Genomic DNA, 23463 nt, shown 5'->3' with positions numbered 1-23463 from the left:
CTTGTGTGTCTACAGCCCATGCCTCACAACAAGAGAAGTCACTGCAATGAGAAGCCCACACACCACAACGAAGAGTAGCCCCCACTAGCCACAGCTAGAGAAAGCCCGTGCACCACAGTGAAGACCCAATGCAGACTAAATAAATAAATAAATAAAATTAAGTTAAAATAAAAAGTGTTTAGTTGATTATTTTTTAATTTTTATTTTGCCCACAATTTTTCAAGCACTGTAAATGGAACAAAAACATACGTTCTTAACGTTTGTCAGTCTCATTAACCCTATGGACACCTTCTCAGAATAATGTTTGTAAATCCATAAAATAAAATACATAGAATTACAAAGGATGCTGATTATATTGAAATACAGTTATTAAAATTTTTAAATATAACTTTGTGCTATAGTAATAAACATGTTTCTTTTTTTTTTCAAGAATGCTTTCACCTTTATTTTTCTTGATATACTCAAGATATAGACATTTCATACAAACAGGGTTAAGTGACGTGTGTATGTTTTACATAAACCGGAGGCACAACCATGGCTAAAATAACACTTGGCTCAGCAACTTACATCACTGAGAAGAATCCTAGGAAGTTCACCATAAACATGCTTCTTTAAAAATGCATTAAATAACAAGAGTTAATAACTATCTTAAATTTGAAATAGTGACAAGTATAAATGATATTTGAAGATACCTGAAAAAACTGTAATGTGATACAAAAATATCTGAGTTTTCTTTGGGTGATAGAATTACAAGTATTGCTAATATTACTGTGGTTTATGAACTATGTTCAGAGTTGAAGGAAATGCTTTCAGTTAGAGGTTAATGAAAATAAAGATGTTATTGTCTTCCCCATAAAAATCCACAGATTTTCTGAATTCTATCCATGGATCCTTTAGGAATCCGTGGATCCCAGGTGAAGAACCTCTGAACTAGTAAGTAGAATAATGAAATATTTAACAAAAATCTTTATTGTATGTCTAATATAAGGAGAAATTTTTAGCCATAAGTAATTTCAAACATACAGAAATAAAAAGCCTTTTTTTTAAAAAATAAAAAGTTTACACAAAAAATAAAATAAAATAAAAATGTTAAATCAAAAAAGAAATTAACAAAAAGTCTTACTCTGGAAACTGTATATAGGATGATTTGAAGAAAATAAAAAGAAGAATACTAGCTTGAAGGTACTACAGCAAGTATATGTGTGGTGTTAAAACCTTGGACAAATTTTGTAACTGTGAAAAAAGGGAAAAAATTACAAACAAATCAAAAACAAAGAACAAATCTGGGAGACACCGGGCCTCCCTGGTGGCGCAAGTGGTTGAGAGTCCGCCTGCCGATGCAGGGGATACGGGTTCGTGCCCCGGTCTGGGAGGATCCCATATGCCACGGAGCGGCTGGGCCCGTGAGCCATGGTCGCTGAGCCTGCGCGTCCGGAGCCTGCGCGTCCGGAGCCTGTGCTCCGCAACGGGGGAGGCCACAACAGTGAGAGGCCCGCATACCGCAAAAAAAAAAAAAAAAAAAAAAATCTGGGAGACACCATAGAAGTTGACAAAACTTTTAACTGGATAAAAAAAAAGGTAAAGAAACAAGAGGACTTAAACATTCCAGAACTAGGAGTCCACTGGACAATGCCATCAAAAACATATAAGACTCTTTGGGGCTATTCAGACCCCGAATAGCCAAAGCAGTCTTGAGGGAAAAAAGCAGAGGTGGAGGAATCAGACTCCCTGAATTCAGACTATACTACAAAGCTACAGTAACCAAGACAATATGGTACTGGCACAAAAACAGAAATATAGATCAATGGAACAGGATAGAAAGCCCAGAGATAAACCCATGCACCTATGGTCAACTAATCTATGACAAAGGAGGCAAGGATATACAATGGAGAAAAGACAGTCTCTTCAGTAAGTGGTACTGGGGAAACTGGACAGCTACATGTAAAAGAATGAAATTAGGACACTCCCTAACACCATACACAAAATAAACTCAAAATGGATTAAGACATAAATGTAAGACCAGACACTATAAAACTCTTAGAGGAAGACACAGGAAGAACACTCTTTGACATAAATCACAGCAAGATCTTTTTGGTCCACCTCCTAGAATAATGGAAATAAAAATAAACAAATGGGACCTAATGAAACTTCAAAGCTTTTGCACAGCAAAGGAAACCATAAACAAGACGAAAAGACAACCCTCAGAATGGGAGAAAATATTTGCAAACAAATAAACAAAGGATTAATCTCCAAAATATATAAACAGTTCGTGCAGCTCAATACTAAAGAAACAGACAACTCAATACAAAACTGGGCAGAAGAGCTAAATAGACATTTCACCAAAGAAGACATACAGATGGCCAATAAGCACATGAAAAACTGCTCAACATCACTAATTATTAGAGAAATGCAAATCAAAACTACAATGAGGTATCACCTCACACCAGTTAGAATGGGCATCATCAGAAAATCTACAAACAACAAATGCTGGAGAGGGTGTGGAGAAAAGGGAACCCTCTTGCACTGTTGGTGCGAATGTAAATTGATACAGCCACTGTGGAGAACAGTATGGAGGTTCCTTAAAAAACTAAAAATAGAACTACCATATGATCCAGCAATCCCACTACTGGGCATATACCCAGAGAAAACCATAATTCAAAAAGACACATGCACCCCAATGTTCATTGCAGCACTATTTACAATAGCCAGGTCATGGAAGCAACCTAAATGCCCATTGACAGATGAATGGATAAAGAAGATGTGGTACATATATACAATAGAATATTACCCAGCCATAAAAAGGAATGAAATTGGGTCATTTGTAGAGACTGTCATGCAGAGTGAAGTAAATCAGAAAGAGAACAACAAATATCATATATTAACACATATATGTGGAAACTAGAAAAATGGTACAGATGAACTGGTTTGCAGAGCAGAAATTGAGACACAGATGTAGAGAACAAACGTATGGGATCCAAGGAGGGAAAGCCATGGGGGGTGGGGGTGGGGGTGGGGGTGTGATAAATTGGGAGATTGGGATTGACATGTGTACACTGATGTGTATAAAATTGATGACTAATAAGGACCTGCTGTACAAAAAAATAAATAAAATTAAATTTAAAAAACCCTGCTGTATAAAAAAATAAATTAAATTAAATTAAAAAAAACAGGGCCTCCCTGGTGGCGCAAGTGGTTGAGAGTCCGCCTGCCGATGCAGGGGATACGGGTTCGTGCCCCGGTCTGGGAGGATCCCATATGCCGCGGAGCGGCTGGGCCCGTGAGCCATGGCCGCTGAGCCTGCGCGTCCGGAGCCTGCGCGTCCGGAGCCTGTGCTCCGCAACGGGGGAGGCCACAGCAGTGAGAGGCCCGCATACCGCAAAAAAATAAATAAATAAATAAATAAATAAATAAATAAATAAATAAAACAACATATAAGAGACTCCCTCTTGCGAGAACACCAGCATCACAACTAACTGCTGAACAGTCATCCACAGGAAGACACTGGAACTCACCAAAAAAGATACCCCACATCCAAAGACAAAGGAGAAGCCGCAATGAAACGGTAGGAGGGATGCAATCACAATAAAATCAAATCCCATAACCACTGGGTGGGTGACTCACTAACTGGGGAACAATTATACCACAGAAGTCCACCCACTGGAGTGAAGGTTCTGAGCCCCACGTCAGGCTTCCCAACCTGGGGGTCCGGCAACAGGAGGAGGAATTCCTAGAGAATCAGACTTTGAAGCCTAGTGGGATTTGACTGCAGGACTTCGACAGGACTGGGGGAAACAGAGACTCCACTCTTGGAGGGCACACACAAAGTAGTGTGTGCATCAGGACCCGGGGGGAAGGAGCAGTGACCCCAGGGGAGACTGAACCATACCTACCTGCTAGTGTTGGGGGGTGTCCTGCAGAGGCAGAGGGTGGCTGTGGCTCACGGTGGGGACAAGGACACTGGCAACAGAAGTCCTGGGAAGTCCTCTTTGGAGTCCTTCCTATTGGACTCTGCTCCCTCTCAGGGCATGAGAACTCCCCATTCTGATCTCCCAACTCTATTTAATTGAGGTTTCTGTTCATTATTTACAAAACTCTAAGTGTAAGGGAAATATGAAGCAAAATAAATAGACCAGGGGATTTTCACTAATTTTGACCCTGAAAACAGGGTTCTGGTCTTCATTCCTCTCCTAACTGACTCTGGGAAAATCTTTTCATATCTGGGGTGGCTGTTTTCTAACTGGTAATGCAGACATACCAAAGTTTATGAGAAATTAATATATGTCTACACTACTAACACAACTTATATGCATGTATAACAATCTGCAAACTAAGAAGTTTGTATTACTAGACGATCTCCAACTACCTACCAGCTCTGAGTTTATTATTTTGCTTCTAAATGAGACATTAATTACAGTAAAGCTAACACTGTCCCCACAGACATAGCACAGTGGAAACATCTAGGTAGGAGACTGCTAGGGCAGCTGGTTTCCTGAAGACATAGGAACTGTAAAGCGTGAATGCAGTATGCGGTAGATCCAATAACAAAATCAAAAGTTAGAAAACAATCAGAAATTAATCTGACTAATTAAATGGCCGTTGAGAACACTTTGGTCACTGTAAGACGGCTATGTATATCGGGAATGCTTAGCACATGCAGTTAACCTTCCCCGGCTGACATGCGGCTTTTCTGGCTGAGACGAGTCCTTCAGGCTCTCGGAGTTCCCAGCGCACCTTGCGCTGCTCTTGGCGGGAAAGGTGACCCCGACCAAAGGTCAAAAGGCTACTGTCTCGCCTCCGCTGGCTACCGTTGAAGGAAGGCGCAAGCGCATTGGGCAAAGCGCGTGCCACGTCGTGCCTCTCTCCTGGTCGCTGCCGCCGGACCCTCAGACGGTACATAATACATGTTTGTTTTCTTTGTTAACTTTCTTTCCCTTTTCTTTTATTCTTTTGCTTTTTAATGTCTTTTCCTGTTACCTCCCACCTACTTTTAAGTTTCTTAACGTCTTAACGGTGAAACATTCGGGAGAGGGGGAAAATGTATACCTACTTTTCACAGAGGTTCTTGAGAATAGGTGAGCTCTGACGTCTGGTCTAGAATTATCACGATAAATTTGAATGTTTACAGTAAATAGACTCTTCTGTGAAGTCTTCTAGATGAATTGTCTGGTTAAGAAAGATGAAATTGGAACCAAAAAAATCGAAACTTACTTCAAAATATCAAAGAATTGAGAAAAATCAGTCCAAAATCTCTAGAATATTTTCTATTGCTCTTTTATGGTTGTTCCACAGAATAGGACAATGTGTTATATCCAGAGCTATGCTCAAGTTCAGGGGAGGAAAGTTACCTGATTTGGTCATTTTGAAACTACAAATTTAGAACAAAAATTAAGATTATTTTAAAGGATTTGGCAGGGGTAGTTTTTCATTACCTACCTGTGCAATGTTGTCAATGTTTGAATACTGTGAAGAAAAATAGAAGATTATGCTTTTTAAAACAGGTCTTTTAAAGAGCTTTCTTAATAACACTTTTATGTGAGGGTTGCTAATCAAATGGTTTAAAATTAGCACTTTACTCAAAAGAGTTCTATAGCAAAGTGAATCTGTTTTTGAAGATTCTATTTTAAGTTAAAAAAAATCCTGTCATTTAGTCACATAAAATGCTTTCTGACTTTACATATAGTAAACCAAATTAGTGATAAAAATAAGATCTGAAGTTAAAGCTTGTATTAGTGATAAAAATAAGATCTGAAGTTAAAGCTTGTATTTGTGTCACAAGGTTGAATTAAAGAAAATACTTTATCAGAGGATGGCCACTACGCAATTGCAGAGAACCCCCATGGTATGATTTCTTGTATTTTTTTTACAATCTTGTATTTTAATATATTTTAATTTAGCTAATTTTACTGTTTCTTGAAGTCTCACCTATTTTTATGTTTGAAAGTTAGAGTCAACTCTTTGAGGGTTTAATGATATCAGTAAAGTCAATGTTTTAAGAATGAAGATATTTGCTAAACTAAGTTGAATTAATGGAGAATTCTTTTGGATGCTTGATGCATTGTATTAAATTGCTGGTTCAAATTCAGTTCACATTAGGTATCAATGAATGCTATTGGGTTCCTTTGATGAAATTATCACTAATAGCAGTCCGCTCCTAGAAAATGAATTTTTATGCCCCACAGACAAAGATAAGATTGTCTTCCCTTCACAGATCTTGCATTACAGTTACCTGTGTTAAACCCAGTCAGTGACTAAAGAGAAAAATCAGTGTTACCTATCCATCCTATCCTATTATGCAGTTACAGTTAACCTGCAAGGGATTTCTAACACGATTCTTAAGCACTTTTTGCATGTTACCTTTAGGCTGCTACCCTGCAAACACCCTCACATTTTAGAAGCCACTCTGATTTTGGGGGGATTACTAACTGCTATGGTTAAGAATTCTTTGGGAAAGTACCATGCTTATGCAAAAAATTAGATCTACTTTTAAGTTCAGGAAGACTGTATTTTTAGTAAATCTAAATAAAATGTTTTAATTTCCCTTGAATTTAGAGTATGTTGGTATTTCCCAGTAAGATATCAACTGAGCAGCAGTCTTTAATATTAGTGAAGAGGCTTCTAGCAGTTTCAATATCCTGCATCACGTATTTGAGAGGAATATTCCCAGAATGTGCTTATGGAACAAGATATCTAGATGGTAATATAATGTTTATTTAAAGACTTTCTTTAAAGATGTTATTTTTATTTTGGCTTGCTCTAAAATGATAATTTTTGACTTAGAGATTTTGTTTTTATAATGACAGCTTTATTGAGTTATGATTCGCATATCTAACAATTCACTCATTTAAAGTACACAATTCATTGATTTTGGGTATATTCACCACAGTCAGTTTTAGAACATTTCATCACCTTAAAAGGAAACACCATACCCATTAAGTCACTCTCCACTTCTCCCATTTCCCAGTGCTAGACAACCACCCATCTGCTTTCTGTCTTTATGGATTTGCCTATTCTAGCCATTTCAAATAAATGAAATCATACAATATGTGGTCCTTTGTGACTGGCTTCTTTCACTTGGTATAATGTTTTTAAGGTTCATCCCTTTTGTAGCATGGATTAGTACTTCATTTTTTATGGCCAAATAATATTCCATTATATGAATATACCACATTTTATTTATCCACTCATCAGTTGATGAACATTGGGTTGTTTCCACTTTTTGGCTATTATAAATAATGCCACATTCCTGTACAAGTTTTTGTGTGGACATCTAAGTGATTTTTTAAAAGTATATTCAATACCTTTGAAAGCTCTTAATCATAAAAATTTCCCTTAATCTCTCAAGTATAATATCACCTGACATTATTCTTATAATGATGAAGTAAATAGTAAAAGCATCCTATTTATAGCCTCCTACAGTGGTAGTGTATGTTCTTGTGTTATTTTAAAGAAGTAAAAGTAATAGAGCCAGTTTATACTATAATACTAACTTATTGCCTAACACATAATGTATACCTAACATTGTACACCAACTCTGTGGGCAATATGTTAAGCACCATGTTATGTATGATATCTTGTTAGTTCACATTACAGACTTATGAGTTAGATATTATTCCTATTTTTCTGATAAGGAACCTGAGACTGAGAGACCTCATCCTTTCCACTATATTACTTGTTGCTTCCTTACAGGGCTCTGTCTGATAGCCTGTTAACTTCTTGGCCTTTTACAAGTATTTTACTGGGATAAGAGTCCATAGCAAATATGCTAAGACTCTTGGATAACAATGGCATGAAAGTGTTATATCTAAGTTTCTATAGCTTTTAAAATGGAAAAATTTTTCTACCCATCAACATGCATCCTAATCATTATGATGCCATTTTATAATAAGAATAAAAAGATTATTTGTTTCCATGTAAGCTTTCTTCCTTTAATTATATTAACATCAATCATCTGGAAGTTAATTGCCATTAATAATAAACCTATAACACACAGCTGAAGAAAATAATCTTCATTTAAATTTCTAGTTGTTTGCTAATCTTAAGTAGCTCTATATTCATATCATTATTTTTGCATTTAGATCTGTGTGTCAAAATTCTGAGAGAAGAGGAGAATTGTCCAGGATCTACACAGTTAGTGAAGTGGTAAGTGAAATACCTAATGAAGAAAATTATTTTTTCTTAAATCACATTTTTTTGTGCCTTGGATACCTTTAAGTGTTTAACCCAGTTTTAGCGATTCCCTCTTTAACTCTGGATACCATTTTTGCAGGTCTTTGGATTTTTGCGTTAAAATTTTACTTTGTTTCATGCTCCATGTGAGCAGGCTTCACTTTCCTATTATTGTTCCTCACAAATAGCTGCCAGATATTTTCTATCTTCCTTTCCTTCCATCCGCTATTGACATTTTATATTTCTGCCACATTGTTTTGTTTTATTATTTTAAGCTAGTTAATAAGAATGAAGCCTTAATAATAAAACTGTGTATTATTTAGTAATGAGATAATATGGAGACTTACTAAAAGAACTATTTTCTGGAAATGCATTCAGTCTAAAAATGAATCCTTGATTATTTTTCAGGCTGTTAGGATGCTATGATGCTTTACAGAAAAAATATGTAAGTCGGTATCTCCTTATCCTTTTTTTCTACAGTTTATATTCTACAGATGTAACAGCTGTTACATGTAGTAAAAGATTAACTTAAACTAACTTGGGCATAGGCCAGTCCAAAGCTGAAAATTTGAATATTTTATAGACTGATTTTCAACTCATTTAAAGCAAACAGAATTAATACTTAATGAATTTTGCCAAGTTTTGGTTGTTAACACTCATTTGTATTAATAACACATATTAACTTACAAAAACTTAATGAATTAAAAAGTCTTTTAAAATAGTTTATTCATTAGTTTCACATGCCTTCTATAATCATGTTTATACTAATAATTTAATAAATTATTTCTTCATGAGAGTTCAGAAATAAATTTACATGTAGTCTAGGTTAAATTGTGACAAGCCTTTTTGTATACTTACTTAGCTTATGTTTGTATCAACATATACAAAGAAGTCCAACTCTAAAAAAAATTATGAAAAAGATAAAATTTTATCCATGGTCACCAACCTCCCTCATTAAGACATAATGTATTTAATATTCATTAAATATGGAGTGCCTGCTCTGTGCTAGGCATGTATTCTAGGTAGGAGCTGGGTAAGCTAACAATGGTCAACAAGACAAAGAGGGTCCCTTCTATAATGGGAAAATAGTCAATAAAACAAGGAAATTAGATAACATCCAATAGTGTTAACTGCCATTAACATTTTAAGAAAAAGTATGTGGCAAGTGGAGAGATGGGGTAACTTTAGATAGGGTAGTCTGAGGAGCTTCTCTGAGGGGGTGATATTTAAGCTGAGACTTGAATTAGAAGAAACCAGCTAGGCACTGATTTTGGGAGAATATTCCTGACAGAGCAGCAAATGCAAAGAGTTGGAGGGGAGTATGGAGAGTTCAAGGAACAAACAGAAGGCCAGAATGATTAGAGTGTGATGAACAGTGCAAGAGAGCGGCAGGAGATGAACCTGTGGGGATGGACAGGGCCAGAGCATTCAGAGCTGTGTAGGTAAAGAGTTTGGATTTTGGGACTTCCCCGGAGGTCCAGTGGTTGTGGTTAAGACTTTGCTTTCCAATACAGCGGGTGCGGGTTCAATCCCTGATTAGGGAGCTAAGATCCCACATGCCTCTGGGCCAAAAAACCAAAACATAAAACAGAAGCAATATTGTAACAAATTCAATAAAGAGTTTAAAAAATGGTCCAAATCAAAAAAAAAAGGAAAAAAAAGTCTTAAAAAAAAAAAGAGTTTGGATTTTATTTTAGGTGTAAATAAAAGCCATTTGAAGGTTTTGAGTAGAAATGTAACATTATTTGATTTATATTCTAAATTAAAAGAAAAATCTCTCTGAACTGCTATTTAGAGAATGTACTGTAGAAGGACAATAAGAATGGAATTAAGGAGAATGACACTTAATCCATTACTACAGTACTGATAAAAAATAATGGTGGCTTAGACCAGGATGGCAAAGGAGAAAAATGAGAAGATTCAGGATATATCTGGCAGAACTGACTGGACTTGTTGACGATTGGTTCTGGAGTATAAGGAAAAGATCCAAATCAAGGATGACTCAGATTTTGGCAGATTACTTGAGTGAATGATATCCTGTGATTCTCTATTCCTATAGTCTCTAAATCCTCTTCCATTTACTAAATGAGCAGGGCCCTGAACTCTCTTTTTCTCTTTTCAAAATCAGTTCTCATATTGGTAATACTTAATGTGTTATTTCACAATATATATTTTCCTTGTAACTGGCAGTAATGCCCCTGTTTGCTTAAGTTAGTGATATGAATTTCAACCTTCAGTAAGTCAACTAGAAATAGATATTTTGGGGAATAGAGAAAGATATCTGAGGTACTGCTTTACCTGCATCATATGAAGTCTATTTAATGCAAGATTATTTTTATTAGGAATAAATGTTGAAATAGGACAAAGAATTCTTATGGTCTATCATGCACAAATATTTTATAGAATAAAAATAAGATTCTTATAAACTACTATGTATAAAATAAATAAGCTATAAGGATATATTGTATAGCACAGGGAATATAGCCAATATTTTATAATAACTATAAATGGAGTATAACATTTAAAAATTGTGAGTCACTATGTTGTACACCTGAAACATATAATATTTAAACTATGATAATAAAAATTTAATTAATTTAAAAAATAATAAGATTTTTGTTCTTTGTTATGTTTCAGCTAAGATTGGTTGTTCTAGCTGTAAGTATTTTTAAATTGTATATTCTTTTTTAAAGACTGTCAAATTCAGCCTTGCTTAATAAAATAACATTAAAACCACCTATTGATCATGTCACTTGATACAAACTACTGATCTATTCAATGGAAAAGTAGCTAATATTTTGAGGGGGTCATTTTGTATTTTGTTTTACTGAATTCATTTAATATTTTAGTCTAAACATCCAATTTAGTTCTCCTTGAATACTTAGCCTCTACAATTTACTAAATTATAAATTATTTTTAAATAGGTATACACTAATCCAGAAGACCCTCAGGTAAGTATGCTTAAGTTAGTAAAAAAACATAATGCCAAAAATAAAACCATAATGCCTCTAATATCTATAAGTAACCTAAAAATATAATATAATAATATCCAGTGCTTTTAACTGTGCTTTTATCAATGCACTTTCACATATATTTTCAAAATTTGAACCTCATAAAGACTTTTTTTAGGTAAGACAAGGCTTGTATTGTTATCTTTAAACAGATTAATACACCTACCACAAGAGAGATTACGTGACTGAGCCTAGGCCACACAGACAAACCATTAGAAATAACCTAAATCTCCTGACTTCTGGTTCTTTGCAATATTTTTTAATTATATTCTTTTTTTAGAATTATAAAATGTTTGAGTTTGAGAAAAATAAGATACTCATCCTTAATCTTTGAATATTCACCCCAATCCAGTCACATCTACCTGTTCATCTGACAATTAAAGGAAAGAAAGGGTTATAATAAATGAAAGGGAAAACCAGAGGACAAGAAACAAAGGGGAAAGATCTACTGAGTGCTTACTATTCCTAGGCTCTGTTCTTTGGGGTTTCATGTGCATTATCTCATTTATTCATTATAACCATCATGAGGTAATATATCATTATCATCTCCACTTTATAGATGAGGAAACCTAGACACAAGGTTTCTTGTGTAAGGTCATAGTGGCAGAACCAGAATTTGGACCTAAGAAGGCCAGTTCATGATCTGAGTGCTTACCCATTACACTATAGCTGTTACAATATCGTGTTTCATTCAGTCATGGAGAAGCAGATTTTTAAAAAAGAAAGAGAAAGCTAACCCCATCCCTAAGTGAGCAATGGAATATAAAGAAAGCAATAAAAGTATTAGAGCTTCAAGAGAGCTAGGAATATCTTTTCTTTGATACTACAAATTAAGCCTACAATTAATGCTTAATATATGCCCATGGTGACAAAATCATATGGGCAAAGGCTATGAATTATTTGATTGCTCAGAAACTAACTGTTCAGAAAATGTACAGAAAATGTACATCTGAAGATGTTTTATAGTTGCACATTTTTTCTTTCAGTAAAAGAGCAACATTGCTGGTGCACTAATATTTATTGAATGCTTAGTGTGCCAGATACTTTATTAAGGGCTCTATATAAATTATCCCATTTGAGAAATATTCATAGGCACCAATGAGATAGGTACTATTTTCAACCCCTTTTATTAGCTGGGGAAACTGAGACTTAGGGAGCTTAAATGACTTGCTTGTGGTTACCAAGGATTGAAGCCCTGTGCTTAGTCATTCTGCTGGAGGAAGAGATGTGCTGCCTCTCTCACCTGCCTGCTAAGGAGTTCCTTCCCTCTGGTATGTAAAACATACATTGCAATGACTGAGGGAATAACTATCTCTCCAACACTGAAGCCCCAAATCCCAGACCCTTGGAATTGACTATTAGGACTGGAAAATTTCAATGGACGAATAGGGATTAACATGCAGAAAAAATTAGTAAATAAATGGTGAGTCATACAAAAGCTATATATAGCTACTTGGCCACTGGTACTGTATATCAGATTCATAACTGCAGTATTTTCTATTTAAGACAATTTCAGAATGTTACCAGTTTAAATTCAAGTACACCAGTAATGGACCAATCATGGACTTCATAAGGTATTGTTCTATAGTTTTATTTTTGTATTACAGATTACCACTTATTAATACTATATAGCTAAACTTCAGGAATAATTCTGAAACTTCTCAAACATCCCCAATTAACCATCAAGGATACAAAATATCCTTGGAGTGGCTGCAAGCCAGAATTCTGTGGCTAATTATATACTGTTTTGATTGTGAAACAGAGCCAAAGAATAGGAAAGCGACTGTATGCTTAAGTTATTAGAAATACAATAAAGGGCTTCCCTGGTGGTGCAGTGGTTAAGAATCCACCTGACAGTGCAGGGGACACGGGTTCAATCCCTGGTCCAGGAAGATCCCACATGCCGCGGAGCAACTAAGCCCATGCGCCGCAACTACTGAGCCTGCTTTCTAGAGCCTGTGGGCCACAACTACTGAGCCCGCGTGCCACAACTACTGAAGCCTGCGTGCCTAGAGCCCGTGTTCCACAAGAGAACCCACCGCAATGAGAAGCTCATCCACCGCAACGAAGAGTAGCCCCTGCTCGCTGCAACCAGAGAAAAGCCCGCGCACAGCAATGAAGACCCAGTGCAGCCAAAAATAAAACAAATAAATTTTTAAAAATTAAAAAACAGAAATACAATAAAAGTCCATCATTTGTTTCCTTTAAACGTCTTGTATAAAATGCATATTAATTTAATATATGTAAATTAGTTTATAATAATATTAACAGTGATATTAATTTTTATAATAGTGGCATTAAAACACATTATATCACAATTTTTAACTTAACAACTTAATGCTTTAATGGGAATAAGAATCTCAAGTAGTAAAATGTGAAGTTATGTTATTAGAAGCCATGGGTACTATAAAAGAAATTAATGTGCGATTCTCTTCCAGTAAAAACCAAAGCGGTGAATCTAGTATGTCATCTGCTGACACCAAGAAAGCAAGTATTCTTCTCATTCGCAAGATTTATATTCTAATGCAAAATCTGGAACCTTTACCTAATGATGTTTGTTTGACCATGAAACTTTTTTACTACGATGAAGGTACTATTTCCAGTTCATCCTGTTTCAGTTGGTATCTGTATATTTTCTTGTCATTGAAACAGTTTCCATCCCAAATGTTTGTAAGCACCTAAATTGTTATATATTTTTTGAAATTATAAAATTTATATTTAATATCAGTATTTGAAAAAATATACACAACTTCTCCAGTGGTCTGAACATGTCCATGTGAAGTTCAACCTCATTCATAACTAAGGAAGTGAAGCAATGAGATACCATTTTTCAGTTATCAGATCAGTAAGACTTGTAAAATCATTGTTGACAAGGGTGTGGGAGTAAGCAGGTATTTTTGTATACTCTTGAGGGAATGTATATAGGTGCCATGTAACATTTTAAGAGGACAGTTTGGCAGTATCAAAATTTGGCACATTCTCTTTAATCCAGAAATTCTGTAGCTAGAAGAGTATATTGGAAATATACTTAGACAACCTTGCAAGGTTATATGTTTATGAGGATTTTCATAATGTATTGGTTAAACTAGGAACAAACTGGAAACAACCTTGAGTTGCTTATTGGAGAACTGAGTAAATAAATTGTGGTGCATCTATATAATAGTGCTGTGCAAGCTATTTAAAAGAATGTGCTGATAAATTGTTATCCAAAAAATATTAAAAACAGATTAAAGGGGCTTCCCTGGTGGCGCAGTCGTTGAGAATCTGCCTGCTAATGCAGGGGACACGGGTTCAAGCCCTGGTCTGGGAAGATCCCACATGCCGTGGAGCAACTAGGCCCCTGAGCCACAACTACTGAGCCTGCGTGTCTGGAGCCTTTGCTCCGCAACAAGAGAGGCCACGATAGTGAGAGGCCTGCACACCATGATGAAGAGTGGCCCCCACTTGCCACAACTAGAGAAAGCCCTCACACAGAAACAAAGACCCAACACAGCAAAATTAATTAATTAATTAATAAACTCCTACCCCCAACATCTTAAAAAAAAAAACATTAAAAAGTGATGTTAAAGGGCTTCCCTGGTGGCACAGTGGTTAAGAATCCGCCTGCCAATGCAGGGGACACGGGTTCGAGCCCTGGCCTGGGCAGATCCCACATGCCACGGAGCACCTAAGCCCATGCTCCACAACTACTGAAGCCCGTGTGCTGTGCTCCGCAATAAGAGAAGCCACTGCAATGAGAAGCCTGCACACTGCAATGAAGACCCAACGCAGCCAAAGATAAAAATAAATTAAATAAATTTTTTTAAAAAAGTGATGTTAAAAACAGCTAGGTACAGAAGAGTATGATCTCATTTGTGTTTTTTAAGGAGATATACATGTATTTATTATATAATGTAAATATTTATTATATATTTATTATATAAATATATAAAATATTATATACTTTACATGCATCGTATCTTCTAGAAGAACATAAAGCATCAACAATAATAACTAACATTTATTGAATACTTAACTCTGTGCCAGTTCTGTTCTGAGTATTTTACAGACTTTAAACCACAGTGACCCTATGAGGTAGGTACTAGTATTTACCCCACTTGACAGATGAGGAAACCAAATCAAGAATGACAAGTAGTTTCCTCAAGGTCACGTAGTCAGTCAAGTGTAGGGAAAAAAGTTTACCTTTAAGGAATAAAATAGGAACTTGGAGATAGTAGGAGAGTGATTTTTACTTTTTATTATATGTCCTTCTATACTATTTGAAATTTCTTTAATCTGCATATATTTTATAATAATAAAAATTAATGTATTTTCTTCAATTTCATGAACAGCACAGTTTATACTTACTTTTCTGCAGTTACACCCCCAGATTACCAGCCTCCTGGTTTTAAGGATGGTGATTGTGAAGGAGTGATATTTGAAGGAGAGCCTATATACTTAAATGTGGGAGAAATCCCAACACCTTTTCACACCTTCAAAGTAAAAGTGACCACTGAGAAAGAACGAATGGAAAATATTGATTCAACAATATTATCACCAAAACAATTAAAAACACCACTTCAAAAAATTCTTATGGACAAAGATGATTTCAAAGATGAACAGGAGCATTACATAAGTGTAAGTATATTCAAAGAGTTATGAAGAACAAGAGTAATGAAAGTTTGATTCAATTCTGAGGACTTTAATAGCTATAAATATTTATTACAATCATAAACTCAAGTTTGGAAGGGACCTTAAAGAAGGTTAAGGTTTGTGGTTTTAAAACTTTTTACCTGGATGCAAACAACATTATTCTCAGAAATTTAAAAGCACAACTACTGTGAATGAAGTAGGGAATGGTCCTAGAGGCCCAGCCACTCACCACCTCACCTACCCTCATGGTGGACTCTGAGGAAACCCCTTGGTCTGGAGCGTAATTTGAAAACCACGGAATTCCCTGGTGGTCCAGTGTTTAGGACTCAGCGCTTTCACTGCCAGGGCCTGGGTTCAGTCCCTCGTTGGGGAACTAAGATCCCGCGGCGCGACCAAAAAAAAAAGAAAAGAAGATCAATGAACTACTCCAATCCCCCAACTAATGCTGGAATCTTTTCTACCATACAATACCCCTACTAGGTGCTCATGCTTGAATTTCTTCAGGACCTGGAAATTCAGTGTCCTGAAGCAGCTTGGGAGTTCCTGGAAGGCAGGAAAAGTGTCTTATCTTTTTAATCCTCCTGTCCCTAACGCTTAGATTTACGGAATTCATTCACAGTATTGGTTGAATGAATGAATGAATTGAAGTATACAAAAAGCTTTTTTTGTTATAGCCTCACTCCCAGAAAATCTTTCATCATTAATATAATTTTTCTTTAATCTCATCTTTGTTATTTTCTCTCATCTCATTTTATTCTAAATTATGACCACAGTTCTTATGTATAGAGACTGACTATTCTGATTTAGGCTCTGTGGCCACATCCTTACAAGTAGAAAATTCAGTTTTTAACCAATTCAGTCAAAGAAGAAGGAATTTTCTTCCTAAAACCTAAATCCCAGTCTTGCCTTATAAACAAATATGGCTGGGATTTATGAAGCATTCTTTAAAATATTTAAAGCTCTTTGACAAATGTCACAAAGGGAATAATAATTATAGACATTAAACCTTTGCTATTTCTACCATACCATAACTGTGCTTATCCTTCCCCAACTCCCTGAAGAGGGTTGGGTCATATTCAGAGTTTATGCTAATATCTATACAGAAATTCCAGAGCTACAGAAGCAGTAACTTGTTGTGTGACCATGTCTAATTCAGTGCTCTCAAACAATAGTAAGAACTAAGTGTTCTTAGAACCATCATACATTTTTGAGAAAGTTGTATATTTTTATCATCTGCCTTAAAGCAACCCTGCAAAGTAAAAAAAAAAATAGGATTTTATACTTTGGATAAATAAGTTACCTTATTATAGTAATTATAGGGCCACTTTATTTCTAGCAAGTGTAAGGTCGTTGTAGTGTTATGTTATATTTAACCTTCACATAAAACAAATTTGTTCGTAAATATTCTACCCAGTTGTTTTAGTTTCTTTTTGAAATGTGTCCATCTTTTTCCTTCATGTAATTATGTAGGATAATTTTGACATTGAAACTAAAATGGAAGAGCAGAAGAAAAAACCTGGATCTTCTGAACTTGGAGGTGAGGAGTTAATGAAAATGTAAATTAATTCACTTCCTATTCAATCTTATACCATTTTAAGTTTTTTTTTTTTTAACAGAACCAGGTGTAGTTTGTGAAGAAGATGAAACTATGAGGTCTAAAGAAAGTCCAGATCTTTCAATATCTCATTCTCAGGTATAAATTTGACAGTTCTATCTCACTTCTAATTTGATTTTTTTCAAAAGACAGGTGCTTATATGCTTATTTAGTTATTTCTCAGATTTTCTTATATTCTAGGTCTTTTAGAAGAAAATTAGGTATTAAGAATGCTTATTAATAAAATTTGAGAATTATACATTGAAAAGTTTTGAGTATATTATTGGTTGATTTGTTTAGTAATGAACCTAAATACTGTTCAGAGAATCTCAGAATTTCAGAGCTAAATAAAATCTTAAGCAATTATTAACTCCACCACTCTTTGTATTTACAAATAGGCTATATAATACATTTTTGTTGCCTTGGAGCAGAACATGTTTAATTTTGTTTTCTACACACAGTAAAATCCTGAAATAACATTTAGATGAAATCAACATGAAAATAATGGGACTGATGATTGTCTGCCTTCCTTTGCGCAGCCCTTCTCCAATGGGGGTGGGCTGAAGTTCTTATCTTCTGGAAGAGTGGTGCCTAGTGATAATTTGGGACTTCCTGAATTCAGTGAATTGTCAATTGTGTACAGTGCCAGTTTCACTATCTTTACCTTTGCACTTTTTATGACAGTAAGAATCAACACAAAATTACTGGTTTTCATTAACTCAACATAGCAAGACCCTAAATTTATGTGATTGAATTTTTGACCCCCATTATTGTTATGAAAAATTTTATTATATTATTTTATGTGGTTTTGTGTAATTATTTTCTTTTCTAGGTTGAGCAGGTAGTCAGGAAAACATCTGAACTTGATGTGTCTGAAAGCAAAACAAGAAGTGGAAAAATCTTTCAGAATAAAATGGTAAAAGCATCTCTTTAGATTTGTTTTCCATTCTAACCTTGTAATTTCCCCCCATATTTGAGGTTATTTTGCTTTTAATACTTCATTTATTGGACCAACGTTTGGTAAGCACATACTATGTTTCAGGTACTTTACTAGGTGCTGGAGGTATAACTTGTTCTTAGATGAGAGTCTAGTAATTGGAGGTCAACAAGCAGTGATACAGGGCCATAACAGCAGTCTGAATAGGCTACATAGAGGTACAAAGGAAAGAATGGTTAATTTTACTGAAGGTACAGTAGAGAGAGGAGGGACTTCCCTGGTGGCGCAGTGGCTAAGAATCCGCCTGCCAATGCAGGGGACACAGGTTCAAGCCCTGGTCCAGGAAGATCCCACATTCCCCGGAGCAACTAAGCCCGTGCACCACAACTACTGAGCCTACTCTCTAGAGCCCGCGAGCCACAACTACAGAGCCTACGTGCCACAACTACTGAAGACCGCGCGCCTAGAACCCGTGCTCTGCAACGAGAAGCCACCCTAATGAAAAGCCCGCATGCCGCAACAAAGAGTAGCCCCCGCTTGCCCCAACTAGAGAAAGCCCATGTGCAGCAATGAAGACCCAATGCAGCCAAAAATAAATAAATTTATTTAAAAAATAAATAGAAAGGGGAATCCAGGAAAGGCTTTGAGAAGTGATGCTATCATCCAGACTCCCAAGGAAATTTCCTAGAACACCAAACTGTTCCCGTGTTCTATATTGTAAATGGACTATCTTGTTAATAAGACATTAAAAATGACTGTTTTATGTATATCTTACATAAAGTGAATCTCTTATTTTTTAAGAAAAAAAAACCCACTGCTTTATTTTAGTTTTTGGTATGAGTTGTACTGAATAGAAATTTGTATTTTATTTAGACCCTTAAGTTACTCTCAAAGGTTCAGAGGTGAAGAAAAAGCATTCTGTAAAATGTAAGGAAACAAATAGCACACTCTAACAGTGGTATGCTGGAGCATTTGTTTCCAACTCTTTATTCAGTGACATCATGTTGACAGCTTGAAACTGGACATGATGAGAGATTCATAGCATGGAAATCAGCAAACGCCTCAACCCAGGATTTCTTTCTCCCAGAGAACTGGTTGTTAAACATTTACCAGAACACCACTGATGATAGTGCCATTTTTAGGTGTCCTTTTTTTCCACATTCTCGATGGGAAGTTAGAATTGGTAGAAGGCAGCGTTCAAACTAGTGTGCTGAGAAAAGCAAGAGATAAAAGAATTTCAAAAATTACTACCTCTAGCAGCAAAATGTTCTTCCTAGGCAGCTTCTGTTTAGGATGAGTATACTTTACTATCCTTTACTCCACCAAAGTACTTCTGTATTTGAGAATAATGACTGAATTATGGTTAGAAAAGGGCAGGAAATGAAAATATTTAATAATATATATACTAAGGAAGTTATCGTTGAAAAGGACATTTCAAGCATCAGAAAATAAATATGTACTTTTAAAGAATAATACTATGACAGCTAATAATTTGTCACCATCTAATATTCATTTTAAAAACTGCATATGTAGCATTATTCACAATAGCCAAAAGGTGGGGAAAAAAACCTAAATGTTTGTAACAGATGAATGGATAAACAAAATGTGGTATTCATACAGTAGACTATTATTATTCAGCCATAAAAAGGAATGAAGTACCAGTACGTGCTACAACTTGGATGAACCTTAAAATCATTGTTAAGTGAAAGAACCCAGTCACACACACACACACACACACACACACACACACACACACACTATATCTATATCTATATCTATATCTATATCTATAGATATATATATAATATGGTTCCATTTATATGAAAGTCCAGAATAGGGATTTGTATAGAAACAGAAAGTCTTAATGCTGGCGGGAGGATGGGGGAATAGGGGAGTGATGGCTATAAGGGTATAGGATTTCTTTTGGAGGATGAAAGTGCTGTAAAATTGACTGTGGTGATGGTTGCACAACTCTGTGAATATACTTAAAATCACTTAATTTTGTACACTTTTAAATGGATGAATTGTATGGTATCTGAATTATATCGCAGTAAAGTTGTTTTTTTAAAAACCACATATAGCTGCCTGCGGTTGAAAAAGCATGTTGGTTGTTCTTTGAGAAATAACCAATTAGTAATTATTCTATCTTTTTGGAGGCTAATGGAAATCAACAAGTAAAATCTTCTAAGGAAAATCGGAAGAGAAGTCAGCTTGAATCTGCGAAAACAGTAAGTCTTATAATAATATATAGGCTGAATAAAATAGCAAGTATCAGAATATCATCACTATAGATTAAATTTAATGATAAATATGATTATATTCCTGGATATACCTCAGAGCTCTGGTATCCAAATCTTGTTTAAATATATTTGATTCTAAAAAATGGGGTGATTTTAAAATAAAATATGCTATATAGTTTATTAATTTTTCCATGTAAACATTTACTATCTTATTCCATGAATGATTTGAAATAGTTGGAGGAATTTATAAAATAAAAATCAATGTCAGGGGACTTCCCTGGTGGCACAGTAGTTAAGAATCCGCCTGCCAATGCAGGGGACACAGGTTTGATCCCTGGTCCGGGAAGATCCCACATGCCGCGGACCTAAGATCCCACGTGCCGCGGACCAACTAGGTCCGTGCGCCACAACTACTGAGCCTGCACTCTAGAGCCCGTGTGCCACAACTACTGAAGCCCGCGTGCCTAGAGCCCGTGCTCTGCAACAAGAGAAGCCACTGCAATGAGAAGCCCGCACACTCCAACTAGAGAAAGCCCATTCGCAGCAACAAAGACCCAATGCAGCCAAAAATAAATAAAAATAAAATAAAATTTTAAAAGATCTATGTCAGGAAAAATATGAAAAGAATGAGAAAATGAGAGTACAAGAATATCCAGGCCATTTTATTTATATAGAATTAAAATTGGGCCACAGATTTGATCTGAGCTTTCTAGAGAAAGTAGAAACAAGGTAAGTTACCAAATCCACATGTTCTCTAAAACTATAGCATCTCCTCCTAGTACCTTAGAAGAAAGAAAATTTTCCTGACCTAAATCTTGTAACAGTTGTCTTATATTTGGAACCTTATTTTACCAAATCAGATAATGTATTTGTCATTTCTGAGATAAATATTTATATTTTTTCAACCAGAATTTTTATTATTAGTAGTAGGTTAAAATTAGATAACTGAAAACTTAAGATTATTTTTAGAAATCAAGTGTTAAAGGGGTAATCTCAAAAATATACTAGTTGGTTAATACTGTTTTCAATTTATATATCTTAAGAAGGGAATGGAATAACCTGATATATTAGGTTCTTTAATTTTTTCCCCCAGTGTATTAAGCCTTGATTTTTTTATGCAAAATCATAATCCAATTTGTATCATTAGTGAGTTTTACCAGAAAAATAAAAGTTTGATAACTCAGAAACTTGTTAGCAATTTTCCTAATTCACCCTCCCATTCATTCAAGGGTGCATTGAATTTCTAAAATCTATCAGGCACTGCTAAGCACCATATACAAAAACAAAACATGATTTAAATCTTACATGATGCCAAAGTGGAATGTTTCTCTATTTGCAGCTCATTTTTTAATCTCTCCCCCCTCATTCCCCTCAAAATATTTTACTATTTTGAGAACATAATGTCAAATCTATCTTTCTAACTACTCCAACATCCCTAATGAAAACCTTATAGTTTGTAAGGCTATACTTTCAGCAGTCATCAGGATATATAAATATGTCAATAATAAAATTTACCTACTTTTAGAGAACCCAGCTATCCTATCTTAGGAAATGGTATGTTAGTTACAATTTTTTAAAAGAAGAAAGGAAAGAAGGAAGGAAGGAAGAGACCTTAGAGATATGAAAAAGCTCAAAAATTAAAGACATTTAAACTGGAAAGTATCTGTTCTTAGTAGTTGTTTTCTTTTGACAGATCCTTCGTCACTTTGATTCTTCTAGTCAAGAGTCAGTGCCAAAAAGAAGAAAGCTTAGTGAACCAAAGAAAAATACATAAAAAAATTTTTCTGCATGTTTGCCAAGTTCTTCACAACATTTAAAGGACATTATATTACTGTTTTAAGTTGTGTTTGCCCTACCTCTGAAAACTTACATGTAGTCTTAAGCAGTTAGTACACTAAAATTAATCCTTAGCTGACTATCATATTGTGATCCTTAATCTTATCTGAGACAAACTCAGGAGAACTTTTGAATAAAAAGTACCAGTGTCATAATTTATTCTGTTAATTATCTACTCAATATTGATCTATCTTCCATTTTGGTGGACACTTCCTTTTAACATATATTAATGTTTAAGGTCCTCTAAAGCCATTTTTTGAAGTAAATAATGTTTATTTGGGTATTAAATTTTGATAGTAATTTACTTTTTATTTATGTTAAAACTATACAATTTAACTGGCTATGTCTGTCATGTTATTAAAACAATGTTCTTCAGTACTTTGATATAGTGTATTAACATGATAATATATAATGTACAATTAAAAATTGGTGCTTTAACTTTTTTAACATTTTTTACTACAAGACAAAATGATTTTAAAGTCTGTCATTTTTGGCAGCATAAATAAAATATTGTTCAGCATCTAGACTCTTTCATGGCTTCTAATTTTTATTTAAATAGCAGAAAATTTTTAGGCACTAATTTTGAGATCATTTCAGTAGATGTTACTTTGCAAGAGTTGAGCACACTTTCTAGAACTTTTGAGTGGTAGTGAAAGATACTGTGCTTTTAGTGAGAAACCTGGGACCTGGTTCCAGACTTGACTGTTTTCTGTGCTCTAGAAAAGGAAAGCTTAAAACTTGGTCTGTTTGCCTCTTGCATTTTCAGCAGCCATATTCTAAAAACATACATTATCCATGGGCTTGCCAGTAACAAGCACTAATAGTGAATGTTAGAATGAATGCTATGGTAGAAATGTGCCTATCCTGTTTAATGTAAACCAAGTAAACGTCCACAAACTGACCCAGATCGGGTTTTTCTGGAAAAGGAAAGTTAGGGATAAGCTAACTGTCGAAAACAACCAATTTTTAAATGTTTATGTATTCTTAGCTTTATTGGATCCCAACCCATCTCACCTAATTGTCACAGTACAGTATACACTGCTACAG

The 23463-nt window shown here is 35.2% G+C and overlaps 1 protein-coding gene across 1 annotated transcript; it reads left to right on the top strand.

Moving 5' to 3' along the window:
• Positions 1-5806: 5806 nt before the first annotated feature.
• On the top strand, positions 5807-22354 carry HORMAD1 (HORMA domain containing 1). Its single transcript, XM_060087228.1, has 14 exons — positions 5807-5839; positions 6550-6694; positions 8076-8139; positions 8575-8611; positions 10804-10824; positions 11091-11117; positions 12684-12751; positions 13616-13767; positions 15535-15794; positions 17280-17346; positions 17426-17502; positions 18236-18319; positions 20497-20568; positions 22274-22354. The coding sequence occupies exons 1-14, from the start codon at positions 5807-5809 to the stop codon at positions 22352-22354; spliced, it is 1188 nt and encodes a 395-aa protein (XP_059943211.1).
• Positions 22355-23463: the final 1109 nt, after the last annotated feature.

Source organism: Mesoplodon densirostris, chromosome 2, assembly GCF_025265405.1.
Source record: "Mesoplodon densirostris isolate mMesDen1 chromosome 2, mMesDen1 primary haplotype, whole genome shotgun sequence".
Classification (NCBI taxonomy): domain Eukaryota; kingdom Metazoa; phylum Chordata; class Mammalia; order Artiodactyla; family Ziphiidae; genus Mesoplodon; species Mesoplodon densirostris.
This window is presented reverse-complemented; position numbering and strand designations above follow the sequence as displayed.

Excerpts from the sequence above, each read along its gene's own strand:
- HORMAD1 (XM_060087228.1), top strand. The coding sequence starts at position 5,807 with ATGGCCACTACGCAATTGCAGAGAACCCCCATG. Across the intron at positions 18,320-20,496 it reads AAATCTTTCAGAATAAAATG|GCTAATGGAAATCAACAAGT; the intron begins GTAAAAGCATCT and ends ATCTTTTTGGAG. Across the intron at positions 20,569-22,273 it reads AGCTTGAATCTGCGAAAACA|ATCCTTCGTCACTTTGATTC; the intron begins GTAAGTCTTATA and ends TTCTTTTGACAG.